Genomic DNA, 12,262 nt, shown 5'->3' with positions numbered 1-12,262 from the left:
GCAAGCGGTGGAGCAACGGAGCACAAAATCGGAACTTTTAAAAGTCTGTTCCGCTGAGGGACATCACTCTAGATGCTAAACCAGGGTGAAGCCCACACAGGATCAGTGTGGTCCCAGGTCCCACAGGGTCACAGAAGGATCGGGGGTGTCTGTGTCACAGAGCTTACAGGTATTAGAATGGGGAAGCTGGCTACAGAGTCAGAGCCGAGGAGTGAGCTCTCAGCTCAGGGTTACCTTGAACCGGTCGCAGCCTGGGTGAGCTCGGAGTGCGGCCAGAGGCCAGGGAGATGGGAGTTATTGGGCGCTTTTCTCTGAGAGTGCACTGAGGAGTGGGGCCCCGAGCTCTCGGCTCCTCTGGGCCAGAGACTAGGAGGCCACCATTTTCATTCCCGTCCTCCAGAACTCTATGGAAAGTGTTCAGGGTACAAGGCTCCCAAAAGCGATCCTGAGCAGATTACTCAGCTTGGCGCCTGGTAAAAGCACTGCAATTCTGACTGGGGCAAAGACACTTGCGAATGACTACAACAGGGCCCTCCACCAGAAGATCAACAAGAAATCCAGCCAGGACCTAGTTCAACTACCAAGGAGTGCAGGTTCAATACCAAGAAGAGCAGCGGAATTCCAGAGGAGAAAGCAAAGCACTGAACTCATGGCTTTCTCCCCATGATTCATTACTCTTGCAGTTAATTTAATTTATGTTGGGTTTTTTCTTCAATTTCTTTTTCTTCTGCTAAATTTCTTTTATAAACTTTTACCCTTTTCTTTTTTTAAACATTTTTAACTAGTTTATCTAATATATATATATATATATATATATATATATATATATATATTTCTTTTTTATATTTTTTCTTTATTCGTTTTCTTGTTTTAATTGTTTCTTTTTTTTTTTTTCCTAAACCTGTTTTTAATCTCCTTTCTCCCACCCATGATTTCGGGTCTCTTCTGATTTGGTTAAATCATATGTTCCTGGGTCTTTGCCACCCTTTTTAGTATTTTACTTGCTCCTACATATACTCTTATCTGGACAAAATGACAAGGAGGAAAAATTCACCACAAAAAAAAAAAAAAGAACAAGAGGCAGCACCAAAGGCTAGGGACCTAATCAATACAGGCATTGGTAATATGTCAGATCTAGAGTTCAGACTGATGATTCTCAAGGTTCTAGCCGGGCTCGAAAAAGGCATGGAAGATATTAGGGAAACCCTCTCGCGAGATATAAAAGCCCTTTCTGCAGAAATAAAAGAACTAAAATCTAACCAAGTTGAAATTTAAAAAGCTATTAATGAGGTGCAATCAAAAACGGAGGCTCTCACTGCTAGGATAAATGAGGCAGAAGAAAGAATTAGTGATAGAAGACCAAATGACAGAGAATAAAGAAGCTGAGCAAAAGAGGGACAAACAACTACTGGACCACAAGGGGAGAATTTGAGAGATAAGTGACACCATAAGACGAAACAACATTAGAATAATTGGGATTCTAGAAGAAGAAGAAAGACAGAGGGGAGCAGAAGGTATATTGGCAAGAATTATTGGAGAGAATTTCCCCAATATGGCAAAGGGAGCAAGCATCAAAATCAAGGAGGCACAGAGAACACCCTCAAAATCAACAAGAATAGGTCCACACCCCATCACCTAATAGTAAAATTTACAAGTCTTAGTGACAAAGAGAAAATCCTGAAAGCAGCCCGGGAAAAGAAGTCTGTAACATACAATGGTAAAAATATTAGATTGGCAGCAGACTTATCCACAGAGACCTTGCAGGCCAGAAAGAACTGGCATGATATATTCAGAGCACTAAACGAGAAAAACATGCAGCCAAGAATACTATATCCAGCTAGGCTATCATTGAAAATCGAAGGAGAGATAAAAAGCTTCCAAGACAAACAAAAACTGAAAGAATTTGCAAACACCAAGCCAGCTCTACAGGAAATATTGAAAGGGGTCCTCTAAGCAAAGATAGAGCCTAAAAGTAGTAGATCAGAAAGGAACAGAGACAATATACAGTAACAGTCACCTTACAGGCAATACAATGGCACTTAATTCATATCTCTCAATAGTTACCGAGAATGTGAATGGGCTAAATGCCCCAGTCAAGACACAGGGTATCAGAATGGATTAAAAAAAAAAATCTATATGTTGCCTACAAGAAACTCATTTCAGACCCGAAGCACCTCCAGATTTAAAGTGAGGGGGTGAAAAACAATTTACCATGCTAATGGACATCAGAAGAAAGCAGGGGTGACAATCCTTATATTAGATCAATTATATTTTAAGCCAAACACTATAATAAGAGATGAGGAAGGACATTATATCATACTCAAAGGATCTGTCCAACAAGAAGATCTAACAATTTTAAATATCTATGCCCCTAACGTGGGAGCAGCCAACTATATAAACCAATTAATAACAAAATCAAAGAAACACATCAACAATAATACAATAATAGTAGGGGACTTTAACACTCCCCTCACTGAAATGGACACATCATCCAAGCAAAAGATCAACAAGGAAAAAAAGGTCTTAAATGACACATTGGACCAGATGGACATCACAGATATATTCAGAATATTTCATCCCAAAGTAACAGAATACATATTCTTATCCAGTGCACATAGAACATTCTCCAGAATAGATCACACCCTGGGTCCTAAATCAGGTCTCAGCTGGTATCAAAAGATTGGGATCAATCCCTGCATATTTTCAGACCACAATGTTCTGAAGCTAGAACTCAATCACAAGAGGAAATTTGGAAAGAACCCAAATACATGGAGACTAAATAGCATCCTTCTAAAGAATGAATGGATCAACCAGGAAATTAAAGAATTGAAAAAATTCATGGAAAAAATGATATTGAAAACAAAATGGTTCAAAATCTGTGGGACACAGCAAAGGCAGTACTGAGAGGAAAATATATAGTGGTTCAAGCCTTTCTCAAAAAACAAGAAAGGTCTCAAGCACACAACCTAACCCTACACCTAAAGGAGCTGGAGAAAGAACAAGAAAGAAACCCTAAACCCAGCAGGAGAAGAAAAATGATAAAGATCAGAGCAGAAATCAATGAAATAGAAACCAAAAAAACAATAGAACAGAATCAATGAAACTGGGAGCTGGTTCTTTGAAAGAATTAATAAGATTGATAAACCCCTGGCCAGACTTATCAAAAAGAAAAGAGAAAGGACCCAAATAAATAAAGTCATGAATGAAACAGGAGAAATCACAACTAACACCAAAGAAATACAAACAATTATAAGAACATACTATGAGCAACTCTACGCCAACAAATTTGACAATCTGGAAGAAATGGATGCATTCCTAGAGACATATAAACTACCACAACTGAACCAGGAAGAAATAGAAAGCCTGAACAGACCCATAACCAGTAAGGAGATTGAAACAGTCATCAAAAATCTCCAAACAAACCAAAGCCCAGGGCCAGACGGCTTCCCGGGGGAATTCTACCAAAAACTTAAAGAAGAAGTAATTTCTATTCTCCTGAAACTGTTCCAAAAAATAGAAATGGAAGGAAAACTTCCAAACTCATTTTATGAGGTCAGCATCACCTTGATTCCAAAACCAGACAAGGATCCCAACAAAAAAGAGAACTACAGACCAATATCCCTGATGAACACAGATGTGAAAATTCTCACCAAAATACTGGCCAATGGGATTCAACAGTACATTAAAAGGATTATTCACCACGACCAAGTGGGATTTATTCCAGGGCTGCAAGGTTGGTTCAACATCCACAAATCAATCAATGTGATACAACACATTAATAAAAGAAAGAACAAGAACCATATGATACTCTCAATAGATGCTGAAAAAGCATTTGACAAAGTACAGCATCCCTTCCTGATCAAAACTCTTCAAAGTGAAGGGATAGAGGGCACATACCTCAATATCATCAAAGCCATCTATGAAAAACCCACCGCAAATATCATTCTCAATGGAGAAAAACTGAAAGCTTTTCCGCTAAGGTCAGTAATGCGGCAGGGATTCCATTATCACCACTGCTATTCAACATAGTACTAGAAGTCCTAGCCTCAGCAATCAGACAACAAAAGGAAATGAAAGGCATCCAATCGGTAAAGAAGAAGTCAAACTATCACTCTTTGCAGATGATATGATACTATATGCGGAAAACCCAAAAGACTCCACTCCAAAACTGCTAGAACTTGTACAGGAATTCAGTAAAGTGTCAGGATATACAATCAATGCACATAAATCAGTTGCATTTCGCTACACCAACAACAAGACAGAAGAAAGAGAAATTAAGGAGTCAATCCCATTTACAATTGCACCCAAAACTATAAGATATCTAGGAATAAACCTAGCCAAAGAGGCTAAGAATCTATACTCAGAAAACTATAAAGTACTCATGAAAGAAACTGAGGAAGACACAAAGAAATGGAAAAAAGTTCCATGCTCCTGGATTGGAAGAACAAATATTGTGAAAATGTCTATGCTACCTAAAGCAATCTACACATTTAATACAATTCCTATCAAAATACCTTCCTTTTTTTTTTTTTTCAAAGAAATGGAACAAATAACCCTAAAATTTATATGGAACCAGAAAAGAGCTCGAATAGCCAAAGGAATGTTGAAAAAGAAAGCCAAAGTTGGTGGCATCACAATTCCGGACTTCAAGCTCTATTACAAAGCTGTCATCATCAAGACAGCATGGTACTGGCACAAAAACAGACACATAGATCAATGGAACAGAATAGAGAGCCCAGAAATAGACCCTCAACTCTATGGTCAACTAATCTTCGACAAAGCAGGAAAGAATGTCCAGTGGAAAACAGACAGCCTCTTCAATAAATGGTGTTGGGAAAATTAGACAGCCACATGCAGAAAAATGAAATTGGACTATGCCACACATGAAAATAGACTAAAAATGAATAAAGGACCTCAATGTGAGAAAGGAATCCATCTAAATCCTTGAGGAGAACACAGGCAGCAACCTCTTTGACCTCAGCTGCAGCAATATCTTCCTAGGAACATCGCCAAAGGCAAAGGAAGGAAGGACAAAAATGAACTATTGGGATTTTATCAAGATCAAAAGCTTTTGCACAGCAAAAGGTTTTGGTTAACAAAACCAAAAGACAACTGACAGAATGGGAGAAGATATTTGCAAACGACATATCAAATAAAGGACTAGTGTCCAAAATCTATAAAGAACTTAGCAAACTCAACACCCAAAGAACAAATAATCCAATCAAGAAATGGACAGAAGACATGAACAGATATTTCTGCAAAGAAAACATCCAGATGGCCAACAGACACATGAAAAAGTGCTCCACATCACTCGGCATCAGGGAAATACAAATCAAAACCACAATGAGATATCACCTCACACCAGTCAGAATGGATAAAATAACAAGTCAGGAAATGACAGATGCTGGCAAGGATGTGGAGAAAGGGGAACCCTCCTACACCGTTGGTGGGAATGCAAGCTGGTGCAACCACTCTGGAAAACAGCTTGAAGGTTCCTCAAAATATTGAAAATAGAACTACCCTACAACCCAGCAGTTGCACTACTGGGTATTTACCCTAAAGATACAAACGTAGTGATCTGAAGGGGCACGTGCACCCGAATGTTTATAGCAGCAATGTCCACAATAGCCAAACTATGGAAAGAACTAGATGTCCATCAACAGATGAATGGATAAAGAAGATGTGGTATATATACACAATGGAATACTATGCAGCCATCAAAAGAAATGAAATCCTGCCATATGCGATGATGTGGATGGAACTAGAGGGTATCATGCTTCATGAAATAAGTCAATCAGAGAAAGACAACTATCATATGATCTCCCTGATATGAGGAAGTAGAGATGCAACATGGCGGGTTAAGGGGGTAGCCGAACAATGAATGAAACAAGATGGGATTGGGAGGGCGACAAACCATAAGTGACTCTTAATCTCACAAAACAAATTGAGGATTGCTGGGGGGAGGGGGCTTGGGGGGGTGGGGTTATGGACATTGGGAGGGTATGTGCTATGCTGAGTGCTGTGAAGTGTATAAACCTGGCGATTCACATACCTGTACCCCTGGGGATAAAAATACAATATATGCTTATACAAATAAAAAAAATTTTTTTTAAAGTGTGGCACTGATGAAAGAACAGACAAGTAGATCAAGGAAACAGAATAGTGAGTGTAGAAATATATCCAAACATGTACAGTCCACTTATTTTTGACAAAGGAGCAAAAACAATACAGTAAAGAGAAAAAAGAAGTCTTTTTAAAAAATGGTGCTGCAACAGGACAACCAAGAAATGCACACACCAAAAAATGATGTAGATACAGGTTTTATAACCTTCATGAAAATGAACTAAAAATTGATCATAGACTTAAATGTAAAGTATGAAATTATAAACCTCCTAGAAGATAATATAGAAGAAAATCTAGATAACCTTGGGTTTGGCAATGACTTTTTAGGTACAACACTAAAAGCACATTGCATGACATAATTAAGTTGAACCTCGTTAAAAATTTAAAACATGCTATGCAAAAGACATTGTCAAGACAATAAGAAGACAAGCCACAGACTGGGAGAAAAACCCTTGCCAAAGATTTATCTCATAAAGATCTATTATCTAAAATATACAAAACTAGGGGCGCCTGGGTGGCTCAGTGGGTTAGGCCTCTACCTTCGGCTCAGGTCATGATCCCAGGGGCCTGGGATCGAGTCCCGCATGGGGCTCTCTGCTCAGCAGGGAGCCTGCTTCTCCTCATCTCTCTCTCTGTCTGTCTCTCTGCCTATTTGTGATCTCTCTCTCTGTCAAATAAATAAATAAAATCTTTAAAAAAATAAAAATAAAAAAAATAAATAAAATATACAAAACTCTTGAAGCTCAACAATAAAATAACATGCAAGTAAAATGTATAAAAGATCTGAACAGACAACTCATCAAAAACCTATACAAATGGAAAATGGGCATGTGAAAAAATGCTCAACATGTTATCTCATTAGGGTATCGCATTTTAAAATAGGAATGAAATACCACAGGGCGCCTGGGTGGCTCAGTGGGTTAAGCCTCTGCCTTCAGCTCAGGTCATGATCTCAGGGTCCTGGGATCAAGCCCTGCATCGGGCTCTCTGCTCAGCAGGGCACCTGCTTCCCTCTCTCTCTGCCTGCCTCTCTGTCTACTTGTGATCTCTCTCTGTCAAATAAATAAATAAAATTTTAAAAAGAAAAAAAGAATGAGGATACCACTACACACCTATTAGAATGTCCAAAATCTAGAACAATAACACCACCAATTGCTCCCAAGGCTATGAGGCAATAGGAACTCTCTTTTTTATGTATTCTGTCACTTATAATAAGAATGCAAAATGAGGGGTGCCTGGGTGGCTCAGTAGGTTAAACCCTCTGCCTTCTGCTCAGCCTTTGGCTCAAGTCCTGATCCCAGGGTCCTGGGATCGAGACCCGCGTCATGCTCCCTGCTCAGTGTGGAGCCTCTTCCTCCTTTCTCTCTGCCTGCCTCTCTGCCTACTTGTGACCTCTGTCTGTCAAATAAATGAATAAAATCTTTTCTAAAAATGCAAAATGATATAGCCAGTTTGGAAGACAGTTTGGCAGTTTCTTATAAAACTAAATCTATTTTTATCATATAATCTTAAGTATATACCCAAATGAGTTGATAACATGGCCACACAAAAACCTGCACATAGACACGCAGCTTTATTCATAATTGCCCAAACTCAGAAGCAAGCAGGATGTCCTTCAATAGGTAAATGGATAAGTAAACATGATACAGCCACACAATGGAAAATCATTCATCACTGAAAAAGTAACTGATCAAACCATGAAAGTATATGCAAGAGGAAAATTAAATGCATATTACTGTATGAAAGAAGTCAATCTGAAAAGGCCACATACTGTATGATTCCAACTACATGACATTTTGTGAAAAGCAAAACTATGGAGACAGTAAAAAGATCAATGGTGGCCAGGAGTTAGTGGAGAAGGAAGATGAACGGTGGAGCACAGGACTTTTAGGACAGTGAAACTGTTTTCTATGGTGTTATTAATGGTGGATATGTGTCATTATACATTTGTCCAAACCCATACAATATGTAACACCAAAAGTAAACTACACTGTAAACTATGGACTTTGGGTGATTGCTGATGTGTCAGTGTAGGTTTGTTGACCACTCTGATGAGAGATTTTGACAATGAGGGAAGTCCTGGCATTGGTAGGTGCTGGTGTGATATGGAAAATCTCTGTGCCTTCTTCTTAATTTTGTTTGAACCTAAAACTACTTACTCTAAAAATTAAAGTCTTTTTTTAATGGAAACACGAAAGAAAGAAAGAAAGAAAGAGAGAGAGAGAGAAAGGAAGGAAGGAAGGAAGGAAGGAAGGAAAAAAGAAGACAGACAGACAACTAAAAAGAAAAGAAAAAATTTGGAAGCAGACAGAGAGAAATGATGCTCTACTTAGGGAAGAATCCCACTTGGAAGTATAGTCAATTATGAGACATGGAATATGTTACGGAGGCCAGAAGGAAGTGGCACAATCTTTTTTTTAAGTGCTACAAAAATTGCCAGTTTCAAGGAAAATTTGTCTCATTTTTGTCTCACAATAGTTCTGACACCAGATATGTAGGTTTTTCCACTCCAAGCAATTCTCCAATTCCTAGCAGTACCAACCAAGTGTCCTACAATTTAACTCAATTCTAACACTAATTGCCTTCAGTTGGCACAACCCCACAGGTTAAGGGCTCAGTCCCACATGATGTTCCCCTCACTCTTCCATTTCAGATACCAGTCCAAGGTTATCACCTGTATTTCTGATCAACAGCCTACAAATTAGGGGTTCCTATGGCCCCCTCTCCGAGTTTGATAATTTTTTAGAACTGCTCAAAAAACTCTGGGCAACACTTAGCTTTATCAGTTTATTATAAAGGATACAACTCAGGAACAGATAGAAGAGATGCATAGGAAAAAGTATAGGAAAGGTAAATGGAGCTTCCATGCCTGCTCTGGGCACACTACACTTCCAGCACTTCAGTGTGCTCACCAACGTGGAAGCTTGCCAATCTCTCTGTCAGTTGGGTTTTATGGAGACTTCATTATGTAGGAATAGTTGATTAAATCATTGGTTATTGGTAATTAACTCAACCTTTGGCCCCTCTCCCCTCTCTAGATGTCAGAGTTGGTAGGGGCAGACGCTGAAAGTTCAAACTCTCCAATCACGCAGCTTAGTTCCCTGGCAACCAGTTCTTCCTCATCCTGAGAGGCTTTCTAAAAGTTACTTCATTAACATAAATTCGAACATGCTTGAAAAAGTCTTGTTATGAGTAACAAAAAATGCTCTTCTGATCATTTTCACTCAGGAAAGTCCAAGTATTCTAGGAGCTGTGTAGCAGGACTGGGAATGAAGACTGAATATATATTTCTCATTATATCACATAGTATCACACAAATTCCATATCTGGCAAATGTATGTTTCAGGAAGAAAATTACGATATTAATGTTATAGGAAATGAAGACAGGACCCAAGTATTGACAAAATTCAACACCATTCATAATAAAAACTCTCAGTGGTCACTGTTAATTAACAACCTACACTTTATGCTTAATTTTGCTGTAAACCTAAAACCCTTTAAAAAGAATGTATATATGAAAAGAAAAAAAATATTTGATGTGATGTGTAAAAAGCATTATGACAGTTTAGAGGGTAAATGCCTTTTTTTTAATTTTTAATTTTTAATTTTTTATAAACATATATTTTTATCCCCAGGGGTACAGGTCTGTGAATCGCCAAGTTTACACACTTCACAGCACTCACCAAAGCACATACTCTCCCCAATGTCCATAACCCCACTCCCCTTCTCCCAACCCCCCTCCCCCCAGCAACCCTCAGTTTGTTTTGTGAGATTAAGAGTCACTTATGGTTTGTCTCTCTCCCAATCCCATCTTGTTTCATTTATTCTTCTCCTACCCCCTTAAGCCCCCATGTTGCATCACCACTTCCTCATATCAGGGAGATCATAGGGTAGTTGTCTTTCTCCGATTGACTTATTTCACTAAGCATGATATGCTCTAGTTCCATCCACGTTGTCACAAATGGCAAGATTTCATTTCTTTTGATGGCTGCATAGTATTCCATTGTGTATATATACCACATCTTCTTTATACATTCATCTGTTGATGGACATCTAGGTTCTTTCCAGGGTAAATGCTTTTGAATATCACTTCCATGTGAGATATATATATATACATATATACACAATGGAATACTATGCAGCCATCAAAAGAAATGAAATCCTGCCATTTAGGACTATGGGGATGGAACTAGAGGGTATTACGCTTAGCGAAATAAATCAATAGGAGAAAGACAACTATCATATGATCTCCCTGATATGAGGAAGTGGAGATGCAATGCAGGGAGCTTGGGGGGTAGGAAAAGAATAAATGAAGCAAGATGGGATCAGGAGGGAGACAAACCATAAGAAACTCCTAATCTCACAAAACAAACTGAGGGTTGCTGGGGAAAGGGGTTCGGGAAAGGGTGGTGGGGTTATGGTATGTGCTGTGGTGAGTGCTGTGAAATGTGTAAACCTAGTGATTCACAGACCTGTACCCCTGGGGCTAATAATATATTATATGTTTATTAAAAAATAAAAAATTTTTAAAAAATGAATAAATATCACTTCCATCATTCACCAAATCAAATTCCACTCAAATATTTTTTCTTCTAAACCTACATCTTAAAAATCAAAACACTGAAAAGGAGAATACAGCTAAAACTGATATCAAAACAGTAATGGATAATTACTTTCCAAGCTTTGAAGCCTAGAAAGAAATTACTAATTTTTGTTAATTTCAGCTTGTAGAATGAGGATAATTTTGTTACTCGCCATGCCTGATTCTCAGTGAAATCTATCTTCAAAGACCAAGGTTTCTGGAACAGAATTCTATCCTAGGATTCATCACTCCTATAGCAAGTGAGGATATCCAAGGAGGAGAGAGACTTCTCTGTGCCTGAATTCCTTCAGTAGTTAGGGATCACTGACCTACATCCATCTGTACTGACCAATGCCTTTGAAAGTTAGACTTTTACATGCAGGCCACAGTCTGTTTAAAGGGAGCCCTTTCAGAGCAAGCAGAGCAGGCTCTATCCACAGAATGGATATTCTGGAGATAACAAGTGGAGACTCAGACATCCTAAGAATAATGAAGAAAATACAAAAAGGGTCAACCCTTATACTGGTCTAATAAAGTCTCAGAACTAGAAATTAAGACTACAAATTCTTGAACTAATTACTTAGATGCCAACACTCACGTGGTCACAGTGTTGAAGCCACAAGCCTTCAGCTTCAGCAAGCGGTCCCTCCAGTACTCCCTGGGCACCCGGAAATAGTGAATAGTACCTGCTATGATCAGGAAAGGAAAGCCATCAAGTGTGAAGCTTGAGCCTTCAACTTTCAGACCCACATTGCGATTTATTATGTGGGAGGGAGTCAGGGAAACTTGATTCATCCTGCAAGGACAAAGAAGGTGTATGAAGTCCTCAAGATGTTACCATGTGGCACACAGTTTGGGCAAATCCAAAAGGCCTTTCCTTCAAGGGCCCTAGGCATGCCTCCAGTGCAAAGAGAACTTCCCAACCCTTCTCCAACATACCTGGGTGAGAAGTCTCCTCCAAACTGAGCTGTTACCAATAACCCTGAAGACAGGTACAGGATGCTCACAGGTCTCAACAAAAAGGTCAGCATGCTAAACAGAGAGGACAGAACTGACGTCAGACATCCTGGAGGCAGAGAAGGAGGTGGGAGCTGAGTGAGGCCTTGCCTGCAGAGGTGGGTGAGCAGCACAGAAGTGGCCTCACTGGAAGGCAGGACCAGGACCCACGACAGACCGGGGACGGGGGGGGGGGGGGGGGGGGGGGGGGGGGTGTTGGGGGGGGTGGCAGCTGCAACAAGAGCCTCCTGATAGTAACTGGGTTTTCTGACCCCTGTTACATTTTAGAGAAGATCAAGCCTCAGTCCAGTAAATTTCACAGAATAGAATATAATCTCTCCAAAATATGCGAGAGACCTTCTACTAGTAAGGAATGAGCCCTGCTTATCAGAGAACACTCCCTGGAATGTAGCACTCTCTCCATAGCCGTAGCTGGGTGCCAATTTCTATCCCCATCCCAATTTTCTACTTCTCTGCTACTGTAGGACACCATCTAATTAGCTCTCAGAACACACTCAGCATTCGTGTGGCTACTGATCTTCTTCATGCTGCTCACCCAGG

The 12,262-nt window shown here is 39.6% G+C and overlaps 1 protein-coding gene across 1 annotated transcript in view; it reads right to left on the bottom strand.

Annotated features, from left to right (window-relative positions):
- LOC309840829 (beta-galactosidase-1-like protein 2) overlaps positions 1-11,723 on the bottom strand; it is a 72,551-nt gene extending 60,828 nt beyond the window's left edge. The window contains exons 1-2 of the mRNA XM_082683309.1: positions 11,645-11,723; positions 11,304-11,501 (exon numbers count right to left, since the gene is read on the bottom strand). Coding sequence (XP_082539435.1) covers positions 11,304-11,500 — 197 coding nt within the window. The 5' untranslated portion in view covers position 11,501; positions 11,645-11,723. The remainder of the gene's footprint in view (positions 1-11,303; positions 11,502-11,644) is intronic.
- Between the last annotated feature and the right edge of the window lie 539 nt (positions 11,724-12,262).

The sequence above is a fragment of the Mustela nivalis genome (genome assembly GCF_964662115.1).
Source record: "Mustela nivalis genome assembly, chromosome: 9".
Classification (NCBI taxonomy): domain Eukaryota; kingdom Metazoa; phylum Chordata; class Mammalia; order Carnivora; family Mustelidae; genus Mustela; species Mustela nivalis.
This window is presented reverse-complemented; position numbering and strand designations above follow the sequence as displayed.